The following is a 22,137-nucleotide window of genomic DNA, read 5'->3' as shown; positions in this document are numbered from 1 at the left end:
AGGATGATGTAGCTATACATTGGGTGGGCATAAGGGGTTTAAGGGTTGATCAGTTAAAGGATTGTTTAGATGAATGTGTAACTCGCTTGCCGTGGCCTAATGCCATTATTATTCATTGCGGGGGTAATGATTTAGGTAAAATGAAATCGTTAGAGTTGATTATATTTTGTAAGGAATTAATGTTATGTTTAAAAGGTTGTTTTCATAATGTTTTATTTATATGGTCTGAAATCATTCCTCGCCTTCTGTGGCTGCAGAGGCCAGTTTTGCGGGCGCTGGAAAGAGTTAGGATGAAGTTTAACAGAGCTATGGAAAAATTTATGATTTTAGAAGGAGGTTTTTCATTTAGACATAGAGAGTTGGATGCGATATTTTTAATGTGGATGTTCAGTGCATGGTTGAACAGGCCGTGGTTTTGTTGGAAGGGGCCTCAAGTGGTTTTTTATAAAAAAAAAAAACATTTGAGGCGGTTGGGGTGAATTGATAATTTTAGTTTGACCAGCTGGCTTATAGGGCGGTTGGCAAGGTGATATGTTTAAGATGTGCTCTGAAGCTTATGCCAAGAGTTGAGTTTTTTGGTTATTAGTTATAAAGTGTAAGCTATGAGTGAAGTATTTGTATGTCTTGGTAAACTAAATAAAAGTCCACGGCCTGATTCATCCAAATTGCTTGTTGTGTTTTTATTATTAGGATTAAGATACAAAGTTATTGTGTGTGTTTTATGTGTATGGTAACATGTCCCCTACAACTTCATGCACTAGGCACTATCGCAGGCACTGTAAAAATACTGTTCCTAATCAAAACCCCACCTCTGGGATTGGAACGAGGTGTGAAATGCATAATGCCTTTAAAAAGGGGCTGTACAGAACCCAAGGTTTCCCTATTTCGTACAGCAGAAGCATTAGACGCATGTTTGTGCCCTCTGAATCTTGGCGGCCATGTTGGAAGCAGGACAGCAGCCTGGGACAGGAGGAGTTCGTCTGCCAGCAGCAGTGAGCAGAGAGGTAAGTGTAGTGACACATATCTAATTTACCGTATTTGCTCGATTATAAGATGACCCTGATTTTAAGACAACCCCCCAAAATTTGAATATTTTTTTCATATTTAATAAAAACTATGATTGAGAAAAAATGCATTTTTTGGTTTTATTTCCATTTATTTGCCAACCTGCCCCCAGGTATGCACATCTGCCCCCCCCCAGATATGCCTTATACCCCCCTATATGCCACTCTGCCTCCCTGATATTCCTTTTAACCCCCTATATGCCACTCTGCCTCCCTGACATTACTTTTAACCACCTATATGCCACTCTGCCTCCCTGATATTCCTTTTAACCGCCTATATGCCACCCTGCCTCCAGCAGAAGTGGCGGCAGCGGCCGAGGTTGTCTGTGTGCATCACACAGACCTCCACCAGCTGCCGGAGAAGAGGATCTGGATCTTAGTCTTGTATTCAGACCTCATTCAGGTTGTATTCAGACCTATTTGAGGTCTGATTAGAAGACGACCTAGAAGATTTCCATATGGCCTCATTAAAAATCACTCAGTAAAAATCACATAACAGAATATTTCCAAAGCATGAAACACTGTATCTATGTATATGGTTATATTCACGGAATGTTGGTGAATGCAAATTAAAAGAATTTTAAAATTTCCAAAAAATATACATATACTTGTTTTTTTTTTGTTTTTTGACCCTGAAAAAAACAATGTATGGTTTGTACGATAAACTAATTACATAAGTTATGGTGGGTAAAGGTGATGGAAAACCTACGATAAACTAAATTAGAGCAGATGGATTACAGTTGAGCTAGACATAGCAAAAATGCTGAAAACTCTTGTTTCCTCGGGCGTAATGTAGTTTACAGTATACGCATCCTTAGGGGTTTAGTGCTAAAAGTCTTACCCTATTTCTTTCGTTGCATCAGTTCTACACACTGCAAATAATTACTTATTTGATAGTCAATAGTATATGACATGTTTGTGCCCAAGAAATAGCCGATGTGCTTAGATTTATTTTACAGTTACTTATCTTGTGCCATTTCCAAAGCACCAGCCAACACGTGCCGAAACTACACGTGGTATGAGTTCTTTTCGTCTTTAAACTGCCTCTACGGTGTCTATGTTTAGCCTTACTGGGGGCGTGTCTTTGTGAACAGTTTTGTTATTGGCTAAACACGCTGACTGAGGAGGAGGAACGATTTCGCCGTCCTCCACATTGTGCTCTTCCGTGTCAGATACAGAGTGGGTCCGTCTATAAGCCTCGGTTCAATACCGGACAGCGACATGCCGAATATCAAAATATTCAGCGGTAGTTCTCACCAGGATCTGTCACAGAAGATCTCTGACAGATTGGGACTGGAAATGGGTCGTGTCGTTACCAAGAAATTCAGCAACCAGGAGACATGGTAAGCTTAGTTTCTCCTCCACTACAAAAGACGGCCTAGTATAACAAATGCCTACGCTAACAGCGACTTGCATTTTCAAGCAAGTCTCCGTTTAGGTAAATGCTGGGCGAAAGTGTTCCCGGGAATTGTAGTCTTTGGGCCTGCTGATGCGTAAGCACAAGTAAGAAAAACCACTACAAATCCCAGCATGCACGAGGCTAGTCTGCTCTGTAGAACATGTAACCCGTGGAACACGTGTGCGAGGAGAGCTGAAGTCTGCTGGACGGAGAGATTGGTCAAACGTCGTTTCGAATCGTTAATTAAAGATTAGCGGAGACGCGAATGTTTCCAGGACGATTGCTGTAAAATTAATGATTAATATATAAAGCCAGGGATATTTATTTCTCAAATTTATGTAAGGTTGTTAGCTCCTGGGATGTGTGGCTCTTGTCGCTTTACCTACATACCAATGTAGCAGCCCTCCTAGATTAAAATACATGCGTGTGCATATAATCGGTATTTAAGGCGTACTTTAGGCCTTTAACAGTAATCTCTCCTAACAGTTTTCAAACGATTATTTGTTCATTATGTTACTATTTTTGGTTATGTATTTGCTACTTGTTGTCTGGGTCAAGCATGCTTTCTAAGAGTAGGGTAATGGGTAATAATTTAGGACAGTAGGCTGATATATAGTTGTGTCCACTTCAGCAAGATAGCTTGGCTTCCATTGCTTTAAAAGAAAATCAAGGGCTTCTCCAATCATTCTCTGCCCTTTAAATTTCTATGGTGTCCCTTTTTCAAATTCATTGGTAGGGTGCATGGTGCTTCAGAATATCCCATTCGCATTTGCAGCGCCAACCAGCGAACACTGCAAGAGAGGGTACTAATATTATTCAGTAGGTGTGCTATCTGCAGCTATCAAAAGCATTAAATGTCATATGGTGGTACGAGTTTCCTTTAAAAATGGGTGACCTATAAAATGGGGTTCATTCACTAAAGGGAGACTTGTCAGAAGAGTGTGCATGAGACTTTTTGATTCAACTGTGCACTGTCCCACACTGGCAAGTTCATTCAACAAGAAGTACCGCATGATGCATAATAACAAGAAGCGCTGCGTAATGTAGAATTTGACAGAACACAATTAAGCTATGCATTACACAGGGCCAGCCAAGATCCTTGTTCATCAGAACCGCACTTGGGTTGGACTTTCACTGTGTATAATAAAATACAAATGTTAGAATGAGAACCGAAAACCCACACCAGCTCTACACCTTAAACATTTCTAGAATCATCAAGGAGGTTGCGAATGAACTGAAACTATGGCAGACATTCCACCTAATGCTAATGGGAAGGGTTAATTTTAGGGATGCACCAAAATTCTGGACCGAAACTGAAAATTCAGCATTCACTTGGCTGAAAATGACTTCCCCACCTAACAGCAATCACATTCCTATCATGCTCAGGCATACCCAGATTCCAGTATGTACTGGTTGCCTGGGCATGAAAGGAGTGTGATTGCTGTTGGCAAATATGTATACCAATAGCAATCACACTCCCATCATGCCCAGGCAGTCAGTACATGCTGGACATGGGCATGATAGGAGGGTGATTACAGCCTCCCTATGCCATGCTATTCCCCCCACACACACTTACACAACCATGCTATCACACACTTTCACAAACCTTCATTCACTTAATCATGCATACTTGCTCTTACACCCTCCCTCACCCCCTTATCTGAACTGCAGATCTCTCACTCACAGACTTCTGCCGGGGCCATGCTGCGTCCCTCTGTGTTGGTTGCACTCTGTGCGAAGAACTTCTCTTGGGTCCCCCCCAGGGGAAGAAGGAACGGAGCAGAGTCATGTGATGTGCATTCACGTGACTCTGCTGGGTTCCTGCTTCTCCTGGCTAGCACAAGAGACACTGCACGCGCGCTGCAGCCAACGCACAGGTAAACAGCCTGGCCCCTGCGGACTATTATTTTGGTATTGGTATTTTGCCCATAATGCCCTTAATCTAATTAAAATGATCAGTTTTCCCAAGATACTTTACACTCTACCTTTACTAATTAAGCCAACGGATCTCAAATTTTTAGATAAACAATTCACTTTGTTCCTTAGTAAGAGAAATAAACCCAAGATCAGTTTACACATATTGAAATAGATATCACAGACATTGGGACTTAGATTCCCAGATATTAAGCATTATAATCTGGCTGCCTTAATGCGCCACGCAATTGACAGGATATTGTTTTCCTATAAATTCTTAGAGAACCAACTAAGCTCTCTGCATGCACTGATGACCCTCCCACACACGCCATACACCTTATTATCGGAGTCTTAGAGAACACCCTCTACTGTATTCCACGATTAAAGCATGGAAATCATCCTTAAACTGCAATGGCAGTACACCTCACACATGCCACTCATTAACAATCCCAACTTCCAGGACGGAGTATCCATACCTCCGTATACTAGATGCTATACCATGGGTATTACATCGATTTCACACTTCCTTGACGAACCCAACCAGACCATTCTCACACTGCAGCAGGGTAGGGATAAATATCCTGACTTGCAGATCCCTTGGTTTGCGGTTTTGCAAATTCAAAGTTACATTGGCTCTGTTACTAATCACTTTATGCAATATGACTGGCACAATGCCTTTGGCAGATATATACATAAAAGAGGACACACCCCTTCAATTAGCATTTTGTATAAATTCATCTGAACTGCATGTGACTCAACTGATTGGGGGACTGGGCCGTTGGACTACACACATCCCCAATATTATCAAGGAGGACATCTGTAAAGCCACAGCCTCTGTATCTACAATTATACCGTTGGTGACGTACAAAGAAATGGCCTATAAAATAGCCCATGATGTGTACTTTTCCCCCACAACGTTTGTGCAGGCTGGGCTTAAGACTAGGGCTGAAACAAGGAATCGATAAAAACGATAATCGATTATGAAAATCTTTGTCAACGATTTTCATAATCGATTAGTTGAATCGATTTTTAAAATGTTTTTCAGAGCAAATGCTCTGGAAAAACTCCCTTCCTTCTATAATCCAATCTCAAATAGAGATCGGATTATAAATCTAGAATCCAGATCCCCCGCAAAGCTACAGGAGACCTGGATCCTCTCTGCCACCCGGTGAGGGTCTGTGCAAAACGCACAGACATCCTCCGCTTCTCCCCTCCACTTCCGCTGGGGCTTCTATTACTGAACCCGGCGTCACGTGACCTTTAGGTGCGGCTTCCATCGTGGAAGCCCCAACGGAAGCGGAGGGGAGACATCTGCGCATCGCACAGACCCCGACCGGCTGCCAGAGAGGATCCAGGTCCCCTGCAGCGGTGCAGGGAATTTGGATTTTAGTGCGCAATGTGCACAACCTCTGCTACTTCCCTTCACTTCTACCTGCCCCACCAGGGGTTAATATAGCAACAGAAGAAAAACGGAGAAGTAAGCATGGAGTATTATCTTTATTTTTATGCTTATTTGCCCTGTGTTTCTTTTGATATATTAACCCCTGGTGGGGCAGGTAGAATTTTTCCGGGATCTATTAATTATGTCTGTGCATTCTTTAATTTGTGTTTTTTTTATTTTTTGTTTCCTGTAATATATAATTTGTTTGTATTGTCCATAAATTTATATTGTGTATTATCTATTCTTATATATTTTATGCCTATTTTAGCGCTGTCAGTTTTTCTTATATCAGGTGGCACAGTGGCATAAAGGGGCTATGAGGCATATCAGGGGGCATGGTGGCATATAGGGGGTATAAGGCATATTGAGGTAAAGGGCATATCAGTGACTTATTGGGTATAAGGCATATAGGGGCTATAAGGCATATCAGGGGGCACATTGGCATATAGGGGGCTATAAGGCATATTGGGGCACAGTGGCATATCAGGGGCAGAGTGGCATGTCAGTGGCATATAGGAGGTATAAGGCATATTGGGGGGGCAAAGTGGCATCTTTAGTACATAGGAGGTATAAGGCATATATGGGGCAGAGTTGCAAGCTGGGAGTGAGATGTGCATAACTGGGGGCCAGGTTGGTAAATAAAAGAAAACATAAACAAGAGGCATTTTTCTCATAGTTTTTATTAAATATGAAAAAATAGTTTACATGAATTAATATTTACTAGTAAAACTCTTTTTGTTATTAAAACTTAGAGAAATAGTGTGTTTGGGTTCCTTTAAAATATAGCTTTATTATGTCAGTGTTAATGACACATCTTAATGTAAATTATAAGTTTTTATTTTAAACGAAAAATGTGCATATTTTTTTTTATCCGATTAATGGAAAAAATAATCGACCAACTAATCGATTATGAAAATAATCGTTAGTTGCAGCCCTACTTAAGACCAACCTTTGTCTGCCCCAAGTGTGGTGTACTGAATGCGCATTCCTTTCATTGCTTGCGGCGGCGCCCCCGGATCCGAGACTTCTGGTCCCGGTCTACACTTATTACACGACACAAACTCACATCGGTCATACTTTCCCCTGAAATTACAGTGTTTGGCATTGTTTAGGGCTGCAACAACTAATTGATAATAATCGATTTTATCGGCTAAAAGATGAGTTTTTTTCAGAGCAAATGCTCTGAAAAATACCCCTCGTTTTATAATCCAACCTCAAATAGAGGTCGGACTATAACACTAAGATCCAGATTCCCCGCAACGCTGCAGGGGACCTAGATCCTCCTCTCTGGCAGCCGGTAGGTGGGCGTCTGTGGGATGTGCGCAGACAGTCTCAGCTTCTGGGGCATACTAGGGGGGCACAGTGGCATATAGGGGGTATAAGGCATATCAGAGGGACATAAGACATATTTGGGGTTGGAGTGCACATAGGGGATAAGGCAGGGCTCGACAAATCCCAGGTCGCCATGGCGACAGAGAATTTTGTCCTGGCGCCTAGGTTTTGTCAGCCTCTTACATCCAGAAAAAATTGTGGATGTAAGAGGCTGAGTCACCACACGGGGGCGCTGCTGCTGTCTGCACAGGAGTCTGGGCAGATAGCACATCCACTCCGAGCCCGCCCCCGAGCCTGAGATCACTCCCACGGAGTGATCCTGTAGGCTGAAAACGCGGTTGCTGCAAAACCAGCAATCGCGTTTTCAGCTGCCACAGGCAGCTTCAGGGAAGGAGGTTGTGTGTTGATTGGGTCCCCACACAAGTGTGGGGACCTGACCCAACACCCCTCTGCTGCCTGATCGCTCCCAGAGAGCGACAGTGCAGTGTTAACCCCTTCAATGCCGCGATCGCGGCATTTAGGGGTTAATTCCCGTTTTGTAAGGGGCTCTGCTGCTGGTGGTCTGCCTGGAAGCCCAGGCAGACCAGCAACAGCAAAAACGAGCCCCCACAAGCCCTTTGATGATTCCTGTAGGCATGGAAGCCTACAGCAGTCATCAAAGACTCCCCTCCCTGCAATGGCTGGTCTTTAGACCAGCAATTGAGTCCCAGCTGCCAGAGGCAGCTTCAGGGACAGGGGAGAGGGTTCTTTGGTCTCCCCAACACCCCCCTGCTGCCTGATCGCTCCATGAGAGCGATAGTGCAGCGTTAACCCCTTCAATTCCACAATTGTGCATAACACATTCATGGCATTGCAGGGGTTAACATTTGTCCCCGCAAGCTTGTGGGGACTAAATATCAGTCAATGCTGTTCTCCAATGGAACATCAGCATTGAAAGGGTTAAAAATAATAATAATAATAATAATAAAAAAAACCAGCACTGACCTGAAAGTCCAGGGTGCTTCCAGGTCAAATGCTGTGAGTTTAGTAAGTGGGCTGATGATCAGATCACTCCTGACCAACTGTTAGTTTAAAAAAATCCTGGCTCCTAACTTTTTTACCTGGCGCCTAGATTCACAACAAATTTGTCAAGCCCTGGGATAAGGCATATAGGGGGGGTATAAGACATATCAGGGGGACACAGTGACACATTAGGGATAACAGATGAGAAGGATTTGAGAATTGTTATAGACAACAAACTAGGAAACAATGCGCAATGTCAGTCAGCATTTTGCCCCTTTATATTCAAGGTGTGGTCTTACCATTGATTTATACTGTGCAATTTTGGGCACCTATTCTAAAGAAGGATATTATAGCACTGGAAAGGGTGCAAAATTAATAAAAGGAACACTTTTAGTTATGATGAAAGCTTAACAAATGTAAATCTGTTTAGTTTAGAAAAATGGTGCCTCAGAAGGGATATGATAGGATTATATTAGGGCTGCAACTAACGATTATTTTCATAATTTATTAGTTGGACGATTATTTTTTTGATCAGATAAAATTTTTTTTCATTTATTTAAAATAATTTAATAAACAGGATGTTAAAAACAAACGGCAGAATAAAAAAAAACTTTGATAAAAATGCATTTCATGTTTTTATTTCCCAACCTGCCCCCCTAGTTATGCCCATTTGAGCCCAGATATGCCACTCCGCCCCCCCCAGATATGCCATAGTGCCCTCGTAGATTCACAGACTCGTTCACAGCACACTGACACAATACCTTTATAAATAAATACAGGATTTAGATACCCCTTTACCTCTAACTGCACCTTAAGTTAACCTTATTAAATTAACTCTGTCCTCAGCATTGAATTAACCTTTAACACCCCGTCAAACATAACTGCCCCTAATTTAACCCCCACCTCCCCTACCTTTCAGCATACTTACCGTTGGATAAATTGCTGAGCAGTGTGGATGCTATAAGGAAATGGGCGGGGCAAATCAGTGTGACTGGGGGGGACTGGGAAGCAGAAAGGGGCGGGGCCGTCATGGGAGTGACTGCAGGGAGGGACTGGGAAGTAGTAACTGCTGAAAATGACATTGAATGAACCGAAGAATCGGATCCGAACTTCATCACACAGACACCCCCCGCCGGCTGTTACGAGGATCCGGGTCCCCTGCAGCGCTGCGGGGGATCTGGATCTTAGCATTATTAAAGATAAAATCTAATCAAATAATCGATAATTACATTTGTTGGCTACGATTTTCATTATCAATTATTATCTATTAGTTGTTGCAGCCCTAGATTATATAAATATATATTTGGGGCAAATACAAACCATTGTCATGAATAGGACTATGCATAGAACATGTGGTCACGCACTTAGACTGAAAGAAAGGAGTTTTAGTCTAAGACAAAGGAAGGGCTTTTATTTACAGTGAGGGCAATAAGGATGTGGAAATCTCTGCCTGCAGAGGTAGTTTTATCGGAGTCTGTACAAACATTTAAACAGCAACTGGATGAATACTTAATTAAATCATGGGGAAACGGCTTATTGATCCAAGGAGAGATCTGACTGCCATTCTGGGGTCAAGAAGGATTTATTTTCCCCTAGTTTGTTGCAAAATTGGAAAGCTACAAACTGGATTTTTTGCCGCCTTTTGTATCAACAGCTATTAACAGATATGGGAACATAATGGACGCATGTCTTTTTTTAGACTATGTCAGGGCTTGACAAATTTGTTGTGAATCTAGGCGCCAGGTAAAAAAGTTAGGAGCCAGGATTTTTTAAACTAACAGTTGGTCAGGAGGGATCCGATCATCATCAGCCCACTTACTAAACTCACAGCGTTTGACCTGGAAGCACCCTGGACTTTCAGGTCAGTGCTGTTTGTTTTTTTTTTTAAATACATTTTTTTCATTTTTTTAACTCTTTCGATGCTGATGTTCCATTGGAGCACAGCATTGACAGATATTTAGTCCCCACAAGCTTGTGGGGACAAATGTTAACCCCTGCAATGCCACGAATGTGTCATACACAATTGTGGCATTGAAGGGGTTAACGCTGCATGGAGTGATCAGGCAGCAGGGGGCTGTTGGGGCTGGTCTCCACACTCATGGCGAGACCAAAGAACCCTCTCACCCTGTCCCTGAAGCTGCCTCTGGCAGCTGGGAAGCAATTGCTGGTCTATAGACCAGCCACTGCAGGGGGGAGTCTATGATGACTGCTGTAGGCTTCTATGCCTACAGGAATCATCAAAGGGCTTGTGGGGGCTCGTTTTTTTGCTGTTGCTGGTCTGCCTGGGCTTCCAGGCAGACCACCGGCAGCAGAGCCCCTTACAAAACGGGAGTTAACCCCTAAAACATTGAAGGGGTTAACTCTGCACTGTCGCTCTCAGGGAGCGATCAGGCAGCAGGGGGGTGTTGGGGCTGGTCTCCACACTCATGTGGAGACCGAAGAACCCTCTCCCCTGTCCCTGAAGCTGCCTCTGGCAGCTGGGACTCAATTGCTGGTCTATGGACCAGCCATTGCAGAGGGAGTCTCTTTGATGACTGCTGTAGGCTTCCATACCTACAGAAGTCATCAAAGGGCTTGTGGGGGCTCGTTTTTGCTGTTGCTGGTCTGCCTGGGCTTCCAGGCAGACCACCAGCAGCAAAGCCCCCAAAACGGGAATTAACCCCTAAATGCCGTGATCGCGGCATTGAAGGGGTTAACGCTGCGCTGTCGCTCCCATGGAGCGATCAGGCAGCTGGGGGGTGTTGGGTGAGGTCCCCAGACTTGTGTGGGGACCCAATCAACACACAAACCCCTTCCCTGAGGCTGCCTGTGGCAGCTGAAAACACGATTGCTGCTTTTCCAGCAACCGCGTTTTCAGCCTACAGGATCACTCCGTGGGAGTGATCTCAGGCTCGGGGGCGGGCTCGGAGTGGCTGTGCTGTCTGCCCAGACTTCTGGGCAGACAGGAACAGTGCCCCCATGTGGTGACTCAGCCTCTTACATCCACAATTTTTTCTGGATGTAAGAGGCTGACAAAACCTAGGCGCCAGGACAAAATTCTCTGTCGCCATGGCGACCTGGCGCCTGGGATTTGTCGAGCCCTGGACTATGTAACTATGTAAAACTAAATATTCCCTAAAAGGAACACACCGCTTACCTTTCTAGGTGGCGTACTGCAACCACAAATCAAAAACACAGAATTTTGAGGGGGGGGGGAGTTTCTGCCTTTTCACATGCCAGTTTGTGATGGATTCTTCACACTGGGCTACCTTAACCCCTTCAGGACCGGGATTTTGATACTAACGTGTCGCTAAAGGACCGGAGCCGTTTTTGTGTTTTTGCCATGTCTTTCTTCAACTGTAATTTATCTCTTATCAATTGGTGCACCCACACAAATCATATATTGTTTTTTTTAGGACAAGTAGGGCTTTCATTTGAAACCATATTAAGCTGGGTAGTACATTGTTTTGTTTGAAATAAACTGGAAAAAGTGGGGAAAAAATGAAAAACACATTTTTTTACAGTTTTGTATACATACAAATTGTACACACATTGAACCAATGGGAAAAAATTATCCCAAATATATTCATTAAGTTGTCCTGATTTGGAAACCACCCAGCATGGCCAGGATTTTCATCTATTTTGACCAGTATAGGGCAAATATTGCAAGGCATGCATCGCGTTTTTGAAATGTAATTTTTTTCAAATTTGGCATGGTAGTCTTATAACTGCAATAGTTGTCACAGATACTGATTATCCCCCCAAAATTATATGTTTATGAAAAGCAGATAAGTCAAGGTGTACAACTAGGGTCATTTTGACACTTTTCAAACAGGGATTTTATCGCCAGTTGCTGCCAAATTTTGAGGTATTTTTATATTTTTTTGGTTTTTTTGCATATGTTGCAATGTTGCTTTAGATTTTATATTATATTTTGTATAGAATATGTGCAACTGCAGAAAAAAACACCAAATTGTGTTCACCAAGATCCCCTGATTCCAACAAGACCTCACATGCATGGTTCATGCATTTTTTGAGGAAGCTATGAGGGCAAAACTGGAACATGTGCATTTACATTTTTTTAAATATTTTTTTTATCAGATTACTTGTAAGTGACAGGTTTAGGCCGCTGACATCAATCAGGGAGACCGATCAATAATCAGCGACTTAAAATGTCACCGACAAGTGATCAGGTAATAATTAGGATTATTTCATTTATTAATAATTTGTGTTTTTTCATAATTACCCTAGATGACCCCTCTCTCTTTGTAGAGCAGGGTCATCCGTGGGCTGCCATAATGATCCGATCACTTCTATTGGCCAGGAGCGATCTGATCAGCCCAGCCCAGCATTTGACCTGGAAGCACCCTGGACTTTCAGGTCAGTGCTGTTATTTTTTTTTTATTATTATGATTATTAATATTTTATTAATTTTTTTAAATTTATTTTTAATTTTTTTTTTATCATTTTTTACATTTTTTTTAACTCTTTCAATGCTGATGCTCCATTGAAGCACAGCATTGACTGATATTTAGTCCCCACAAGCTTGTGGGGACTAATAGCCCCAGCATTGAAGGGGTTAATTGAGGAAGAGGGGGGTAGGGGTTAACTGAGGAAGGGTGGGGGGGGTCTGGTCTCCACACTCATGTGGAGACCAAAGAACCCTGTCTCTGAAGCTGCCTCTGGCAGCTGGGACACAATCTCCAATAGACTGGAGATTGTAGGGGAGGAGTCTCTCTGATCAGTCCTACAGGACTGATCAGAGGACTTCTGGGGGGTCGTTTTTGCTGTTGCTGGTCTGCCTGGGCTTTCAGGCAGACCACCAACAGCAGAGCCCCCTACAAAACGGGAATTAACCCCTTCAATGCCGCGATCGCGGCATTCAATGCCGCGATCGCGGTATTGAAGGGGGTTAACGCTGCACTGACGCTCTCATGGAGCGATCAGGCAGCAGGGGGTGTTGGATCAGGTCCCCACACTTGTGTGGGGACCCATTCAACACCCCCCCCCCCTTCCCTGAAGCTGCCTGTGGCAGCTGAAACCGCGATTGCAGATCTTTCTGCAATCGCTGTTTCTGCCTACAAAATCACTCCGTGGGAGTGATCGTAGGCTTGGGGGCGGGCTTAGACAGGCTGTGCTGTCTGCCCAGGAGTCCTGGGCAGACAGCAGCAGCAGCGCCCCCACGATCACCGCGATTGTGGTGATGTGGGGGCGTTTTTTGGAGGAGACGTACCTGGTACGTCCCGGTCTACCGGTGACTGTTAACCAGGAAGTACCAGGTACGTCCCGGTACTGAAGGGGTTAAACAAGAATCAAATGAATCCCCATAAAATAGATATTCCCCAAAAGCATATTGCCCAAATACCTTAGACACTCCACTTAACTATCAAGTGGACCCCTGTGACCACAGTTGATGGGGTTTTTTTTCTTCTACTTTTTTTTTTTTTTCCTGCGTGTCCCTGTTTCTTGTGGCATTTAAAAAAAAAAAAAAAAAAAATTGTGTTGTAACGTGCAATTAAGTAGAGGACTGCATTGGGATGCGGGACCCGCTTGCGGGCGGTTATGCTGGTGTTGCGAGCAGTCAGACGCTGTACCTGCAGGTTTTGGTAATCCCGCGCAGTTCCGCAAGTCTGCCTTTGCGCTGCTCCCTCACAGCATCTCTTTTCTTGCTCCGCCCAGGAACACAGCGGACTTCCCGTGACTCTGCTGTGTTCTTGGGCGGAACAAGAGAAGAGACGTTGTGAAGGAGTAACACGAAGGCAGCCTCGCGGGACTGCTCAGAAAATCTGCAGTTCAGGTAAGGAGGTGGGCGGGATTGACCACATATGTGGCGGGATTGGACAAATAAATCAGCAGGAGCAGGCGTGAACAGGATTAAAAAAGCAGTCCCATGCAGGGCTCTACAATTAAGTACTTAACATCTTAGTGATTTATATCTAGAGGTTAAAGGATTATGCTGGGTTACTGTTAGTAGATAGTGTTAGATGTTCAGGTTAGGCTATTGATCGGTGAGACTGATCAATGTTCCCCAGTTTAAGATAAAAATGTAAAATATTGTAAATATAAAAAAAACTAAATTTGTGCAATAAGCACACCTAGCGTTTTCGCTATTTCAAAACCATTTTTTTCCCAACTCTGGTCATCCTGCCTCCATGTCCTGTTTGGTACATCTTTAATTGGACATCCGGCCAATTTAATTCAGCTACGAGTATTCCAAATGTCAGGATATTTGGGAAGATTGCTCTTATTTTATTACTTGCTCATAAAAATAAAATTAGGCACATTGTATGACAAGCGGTACATCCTGAGTATGCTGGCTTTGTTAACGCCATGTCCGCAGTTCACCCTAGAGCCTTGTTCAAGGTTTCAGCGTGGAATTTGAACCTGCTGCTTAATGTATTTGTCACGGATCTGGCTAGTCCGACCGATTACCTCCGCTGACTTGTGCTTCCTTAGTCTGGGACAGCACACTTTCCCCGGTTCCCCAGTCACTAGTCGAGACTCAGTGTAGGGTAAAACCAAACGAAGACTGATTTCTCACACGCAAGGCTGGATATATCCAGCAAAACACACATTTACATAAAACAAGATATTGGGATAAGAACCGCCCCCTTAATCTGCCATTTGCTTACATTTAGTCTGCTTCAGTTATCAGAGATTGAACAAAAACTTTATACACTTGATGTTAGGTCTCTTATGTTGTACGCTTGTAATATGGCACCATAGAGAGTCAGCTTCTTGGTGTATTATACAGAAGGTTGTGGGTTCTTAGAAAGCAGTGTGAGCAGGAACCCCCTCCAAGTAGCTCATTCTACTAGGTGCTGTGATAATTGTGATGACTGTAACCTACTTCTTTCTCTTGCAGTGTAGAAATTGGGGAGAGTGTACGTGGAGAAGATGTATACATTGTGCAGAGTGGCTGTGGAGAAATAAATGACAACCTAATGGAGCTCCTAATCATGATCAATGCGTGCAAGATAGCTTCAGCCTGCCGTGTTACTGCTGTAATACCTTGCTTTCCATATGCCCGTCAGGACAAGAAGGACAAGGTGAAAAATGTTCCCTTCCGTTACCTGCGTTAGACTGTATAACATATGCAACCAATATGTCTGTAAAGAAGCAGGGGTTATTTTGTTTTTCAATTTGTGTGTTGCATTTCATAAACCAGTTCTTCTCTATTCTAGTCACGAGCGCCAATCTCTGCCAAGCTTGTTGCCAACATGTTGTCTGTGGCAGGTGCGGATCACATAATTACAATGGACCTCCATGCATCCCAGATCCAGGTTATTATATGCGTGCGTTATGACAAAAATGTAAAGGAGCACTTAGCCCTTTTTTCATTTTAAATCCATTTCAGGTTAAATTTTTCATGGACTCCAGTACACTTTAAAGAATGCCTATACCGAGCCGCATGCTTTCATGTACAAAATTAGATTTTCAATCAAATGTATGCTGTCTTAACACTGATGTTTAGCTAGCATAGATGCAATTGGCTGCTGCTGCTCCCACTTATTGCAATGGGAGCTCATTCAATTGACTTCAGTTTGAGTTCAACTCTGCATGTGTTAGCTGTTGATAGTAATGTTTCTTTATTTAACCCCTTAAGGACCGGGCTCATTTTTCGTTTTGTACCCTGTGGGACCGAGGCTGTTTTGACACTTTTGTGGTGCTTGTGTTCAGCTGTAATTTTCTCCTCACCCATTTAGTGTACCCACAAGTTATATATTGTTTTTTTCAGGACATCTTATTTACTATAAAAAAAAAAAAAAAAAAAAAAAACATGGTGAAAAATTGAAAAAAACACATTTTATGACTTTTATTTGAAAAATCTTTTACTCACCTAAAAAAGCAAGTAAAAAAACTAGCTAAATAGATTCTACTACTTGTCCTGAGTTTAGAAATACCCAATGTTTTTATGTTTTTTTTGCTGTTTTTTGTAAGTTATAGGGCAATAAGTACAAGCAGCGTTTTATGATTTCCAAATCTTTTTTAACAAATCTGGCCAGTCTGCCTCCATCTCCTCTTTGGAATATCTTTGAAGCCGGTTAACTCAATTTAACCCATTCAAACCATATATTTTTGAAAACTAGACACCCCAGGGTATTCCAAATGCTGTTATTTTAACCCTTTCCATGCACCAATTATACAACTACACTTTGTCAAACTTTGTAATAGTAATTTGTTTTATTTTTTTTTTCCACACAAATTGTAATTTAGTTATAAATATACAGGTCCTGGTATATGTCACTGTCAAACAACACCCCAATATGTGTTCAGCAACATCTCCTGAGTACAGCGATACCCCACATGCATGGGTTTGTCAGGTTGTTTGGCTGGTAAAAGGCTACTTTTGGGGTATGCGTAATTCAGGTGGTCATTTGGTCATTGTGCCTCCATCTCCTCTTTGGAATATCTTTGAAGCTGGTTAACTCAATTTAACCCATTCAAACCATATATTTTTGAAAACTAGACACCCCAGGGTATTCCAAATGCTGTTATTTTAACCCTTCCCATGCACCAATTATAGAACTACACTTTGTCAAACTTTGTAATAGTAATTTTTTTTATTTTTTTTTTCACACAAATTGTATTTTAGTTATAGATATACAGGTCCTGGTATATGCCACTGTCAAACAACACCCCAATGTGTGTTCAGGAACATCTCCTGAGTGCAGTGATACCCGACATGCATGGGTTTGTCGGGTTGTTTCAGATTTAAAATGCCACATTTGGGAAGTGTGCTTTTTTTCTCCATTTTGGTCAGTCTGTACCTATGCCCTATCTTTGAGCTAGGCCACTCCAATTTACCCCATCAGCCATTTTTTTTTATTAGACACCCCTTGGGTATTTAAAGTGCTTTTATTTTAACTCTTTGTTGAGATTTTTGAGAAATTTTAGCACTTGCTCAAAATAATAAACTTTATTTTTTAATTTTATTTTTTTAATACTTTTTTTATATTTTTTTTTACACATTTTGCTGGTACTGGATAGTTCATCTAGTGACATCACTGCATAATTATTTTTAAATGTTAGCACATTTATTTTTCCATTTTTTTTTATTTTTTTTTATTTTTTTTTTTGAATATTTTACTAATCACATAGTGATTAGAAAGCTGGGCTCCATTGACTTGCATGGTTGAATGCAGTACCTGTATTCAACCAGCAAGTGGAGCCAGTTCTCTAGAGGGTCTAGAGACCATCTAGCGAACTTTTTCACCTTTATTGTTTTATTTTCCGGGCCGCCGCCATCTTGCGGATGGCGAAGATCACCGGCAGCTGCGGCTGTGAACGGAGCGGTCTCAGCCCACCCAGAGGTAAGTGTTTGGTGTCGCTGGATGCCTCCTGATCGAGGCATTCTAGCGACACCATTTAAGTTTAGGAGGCGATCGTTGATCGCCTCCTAAACGCTTTTAAAACGGGCGTCCGCCGCCAATGTATGGCGGCAGTTGACGCCCCGGGGAGGGGCCAGACATGGCCCCCGATGCCGATCTCGGCCTTGCTGAATGCCTCGACATTGAGGCATTGCAGCAAGGCCGTTTAAGCGAAGAAAGTGATCCTTGATCGCTTTCTAAGCTTATTTAATTTAGTGACCTTCTTGTTATGACGGTCCTGAACCGGCAAAGGTCGCGAAGGGGTTAAACCTGATTAATCTAATTTTTACTACCTAATTAAGTTCATGTCTAACATAGATTGTTTGAGCAGAGGTAAATAATGTGTTGCATACTATTATTGAAATGTTTTCCTTCTTCTAGGGTTTTTTTGATATCCCAGTGGATAATCTCTATGCAGAACCAGCAGTCTTAAAATGGATTCGAGAGAACATACCAGAGTGGAAAACATGCACAATTGTTTCTCCGGATGCAGGGGGAGCAAAGAGGTGAACTTTTCAGGCATTCGATCTGACATGTACACTGATTTCTCATAATTTTCTCACTGATAGATGTTCCTGTCTCTGCCATTAAGTGTTTTCTGATTAACCTAATATAGTTCATCTACAATGATTGCAGACCTCTTATCGAGTCACTGCTCCACATCTTCTTATACTTTTACTGGCCCTCTACTTTAACCCTTTAGAGTGACATCAATCGCTGACCGTTTGAATGTGGACTTCGCTCTGATTCACAAGGAAAGAAAGAAAGCCAACGAGGTGGATCGTATGGTGTTGGTTGGGGATGTAAAAGATAAAGTTGCTATACTTGTTGATGACATGGCAGACACCTGTGGAACTATTTGTCATGCAGCAGAAAAGTAAGTATCAAACTGTTACTGACGGTACGGTCTTCACAATTGGCCCATTGCAGGACAAATTGGGAACACTCTTAAGCTAGAGCCAGTAAAAGTTTTTAAAACAAAAAATGGCTTGTTTTGGTAAGTGCTATATTTAGGTTGGGTGCTGGCTTGCTCACAGTAGTCACATCTGCACCCTGAACTTAATTAAGGAGTATCTTACACATCTTTTTACACATTTTTGAGCCACTTGTTTATTTCAGCTCTAAAAAAAGGTGTTTTGTGGCTTTTCTTTTCTACTTTTGATTGCTGACACAACAATTGAGATTTAGGATGTATAGTTTCTTCAGAATAAAACTGGATTGTTGTATATGTCACTGTTACAGCTAGTCACAAGAATGTTCTTGTATTGCAATATTGCATAGTGTCCATCTAGTACCATCTGCTTTGTGTTTATCACTTAGCGCTTTATCTGCTGAAATTCAGTCCCTCTGTTGGCTCTCCAGACTCCAGAATTAAACTTAAGTTTCTTAAATGGTGAGTTATAAGCGTGTAGATTTAGGGTGAAAAGCGGAAATGTGAAAAATGATCCAATTTTTACCCCACCACATCCAAAAACAAGACATACCATGGCATATGGGGTGTTTCCTATTGTTTAATTCTTCCCCCATTATTCTATTTTTTCCTTTCTTGCCCGCACTGGATTTTTTAATGTTTTTTTTTTAGGTAAAACAAAGCGTTTTTTTCTTTTTTCTTTTTTTTTTCTTCTACTAAATGATTTTATCTATAAGTAAGGTTTCAAACCTCTCAAGAGGGTCTTCTCCTTCTGTACCAGCATGTCTTAACATATTTTAATCTTACTGTAAATTTGTATTATTATTATTGTTCTCAACATCTGCCTGTTGCAATACTACAGAATCTGCTGGTGCTGTAAAAATACATGTGATGTATGTTTCATTTCCAGACTTCTTTCAGCTGGAGCGACAAAAGTATATGCCATTTTGACACATGGTATATTTTCTGGTCCAGCTATTTCACGGATTAATAATGCTTGTTTTGAAGCCGTGGTGGTGACCAACACAATCCCCCAAGAGGAGAAGATCAGACACTGCTCTAAAATCCAGGTTAGTGTGTAACTGAACAGAACCTGCACAATAGAAATAATATGTAGTGAAGTGCTTTGTGGCAAGACAGTAAACCTATTAATTTAGGGTTGATGAAGGAGCTAGAGAAATCTTTTGTGGCTCAAGAAGCAAAGGCAAACCATACTTGGCTCCTTGTTGCAGAGAATATACCTTTTGTTGTTAAGAGCATCTGTCTGACAATTTTAAAATTCATAAATATTTTTACTCCCAGAAGAGCTGATTTTCATTGAATCCCTAATCATCCTTTATTTCCACTAGGTTATTGATATCTCCATGATCTTAGCTGAAGCCATTCGAAGGACCCACAATGGAGAATCTGTCTCTTATCTGTTCAGCCATGTACCCTTGTAGTGGCCGTAATAGTAGAAGACCGTTACAACTCTGGTCCTTGGCAAAACTCTTTATAATCATCCTTCCACAGGATACTCTGAAGATAAGAAATGCCCTTCCATCATATTCTCCTTACTACCTGTGTTATGGAACATTGGTGTGTTGCTCTGCTACCGAACAGGAGAAGTGGCATTTAATGTCCTAGGCCAAATGCCTCCAGCATCACTGACTTGGAGAAAATTGGAACAGCTGTCCACTGATTTTATTTTGTGTTTTTGGTTTTACGAACTGTATTAGGAAAACAAGCTGTACTTTTGGACAGAATGGTAGGCGGCAATGAAAGAACACTTTGTATTTTGTTTTTCTTCGTTGTCTAAATAAAATGAGCTGCCTTACATGGCCATGCTAAGTCATTATACTAAACTGCTAAGTATAAGCAGACCTCTCTTGACCAACTAAATGAGAATTGGCAAAACAGAACAGCCTTTATATTATTGAAACATTAACTAATCGAAAGAAAAGCAGACCAAAGAGTTGTTGCAACAAGAAAATGTACCAGCTTATTAGATCTTACAAGATTGTGTTTGCCATAAGTCATATATGTGACATTAGATAAAAACTAGTGGGAAGGCTGGCAGAGTAACAAAAAATTTCTTATTCTACAGCAGACATGTACTATTGACGTGCCTGCCACGCCATGGCATTAAGTAAGCTTAGATATTTCTTCACTTGTTGCTGTAATGCTACACCCAAATCTTCAGCAGGGGCCCCATGTGGCCCCTCCCCTGGGTATCAACATCCCCCATATACTGTATGGTGGCGAACGCCCGCTTTACGGAGCTTAGGAGCCGATCAACAATTATCTCCGGAGTTTACACGGTGTCGCTGAAAGGGTGCACTGGTGACAGCGAGAGATTTTTCAATGGAGCCCAGCTTTCTCATCACAAAAAAGTTATATTATTATTATATGGCAATATTTGAAAATAATTACACAATTATGTCAGGGGAACCATCCAGCTCCAATATGGCCTTTTAGCCCCGAAATAACCCAACATGGATGGATGGTATCGCTGTACTGAGATTTTGCTGAACACATATTGGGGTGTTGTTTGTCAGTGACATATAACAAGGACTATAAATTCACACCTATAGTACAATGTGTGTGATAAAAAGCACAGTAAATCACAACCACAAAGTTTGGCAAAGGCTGCTAGTAGAACTAGTGCATGGAAAGTGTTAAAATACCAGCATCTGAAATACCCTGGGGTGCCTAGCTTTCAAAAATATATGGGGAAATTGAATTGGCCGGCTGTAAAGTTGTCCCAAATAGGACACAGAGACAGAATTTTACTAGATTTGGGAAAAAATGGTTTTGAAATAGCAAAAAAAAGCATAAAAACATTGGGTATTTTAAACTCAGGACAAGTAGTAGAATCCATTTAGCAGTTTTTTTCCCCATTAGCTTTTGTAGACAAATAAAATATTTTTCTAACAAAAGTAAGTAAAGGTGATTAGGTTAAAAAAATGGTATCTGAAGAAAGGCCTTCTTGGTCTGCAAAAACCAATATATATAACTTGTGCTGGTACACTAAATGAGAGAGAAGAAAATTAGTTAAACAAGAGGACCACAAAAGTGTTAAAACAGCATTGGTCACAAAGGTACAAAAATTGAAAACCAGCCTGGTCCTTAAGGGGTTAATGGAATCACTTCTGTTGAGCACAGACTGTGACTTGATAAGTTTTTTTTTTTTTTTTTTTTTTTTTTTTTTTTTACATGATGTCACGGATCTGTCTAGTCCGACCGACTACCTCCGCTGACTTGTGCTCCCTTGGCCTGGGACAACACATTTTCCCTAGCCGAGACTCGGTGTAGGGTAAAACCAAAACAAAGACTGATTTTATTTTAGACACGCAGGGCTGGATATATCCAGCAAAACACACATTAACATAAAAACATGATATTGGGATACAAACCGCCCCCTTAATCTGCCTCCCATAGACAACAGGGGCAGTAACGGGATTAACAATACAATAGTGTCCCTCCACTATCGCTGGCCAAAACCAGTTCCAGGCCCTCTGGAGAACATTCTTTCACAGTTTCCCAATATGAAGACAATACAAGCATAGGGGCGCATGTACATGTGGGAAAAAAGAAAAATAATGATAATAGTGTGATACTATAAGATACAAAAAACTATATGCAAGTGTTGTGAATGCACTCACAAGAAGTAGGAGGTAAACAGGCTCTTCAGAATAAAAATGTTTCCTTTATTTCTTCATATTTCTAAAATATCCAAATAAAAG

General features: G+C 41.7%; 1 protein-coding gene across 1 annotated transcript; it reads left to right on the top strand.

Moving 5' to 3' along the window:
* Positions 1-2,213: 2,213 nt before the first annotated feature.
* On the top strand, positions 2,214-20,228 carry PRPS1 (phosphoribosyl pyrophosphate synthetase 1). The gene is made up of 7 exons (XM_053473692.1): positions 2,214-2,407; positions 14,997-15,180; positions 15,316-15,414; positions 17,884-18,008; positions 18,206-18,379; positions 19,323-19,482; positions 19,762-20,228. The coding sequence occupies exons 1-7, from the start codon at positions 2,286-2,288 to the stop codon at positions 19,852-19,854; spliced, it is 957 nt and encodes a 318-aa protein (XP_053329667.1). The 5' UTR covers positions 2,214-2,285; the 3' UTR covers positions 19,855-20,228.
* The last annotated feature ends 1,909 nt before the right edge of the window (positions 20,229-22,137 follow it).

Source organism: Spea bombifrons, chromosome 8 (genome assembly GCF_027358695.1).
Source record: "Spea bombifrons isolate aSpeBom1 chromosome 8, aSpeBom1.2.pri, whole genome shotgun sequence".
NCBI classification, from domain to species: domain Eukaryota; kingdom Metazoa; phylum Chordata; class Amphibia; order Anura; family Pelobatidae; genus Spea; species Spea bombifrons.
The sequence above is the reverse complement of the archived record's forward strand: the minus strand, read 5'-3'. Positions and strand labels throughout refer to the sequence as shown.

What these genes read in the sequence shown, in the direction of transcription:
- PRPS1 (XM_053473692.1), top strand. Translation starts at nt 2,286, where the DNA reads ATGCCGAATATCAAAATATTCAGCGGTAGTTCTCACCAGGATCTGTCA. An exon ending in GTCAGGACAAGAAGGACAAG is followed by an intron (nt 15,181 to 15,315) that starts GTGAAAAATGTT and finishes TCTCTATTCTAG; the next exon opens with TCACGAGCGCCAATCTCTGC. An exon ending in TCCATGCATCCCAGATCCAG is followed by an intron (nt 15,415 to 17,883) that starts GTTATTATATGC and finishes TCCTTCTTCTAG; the next exon opens with GGTTTTTTTGATATCCCAGT.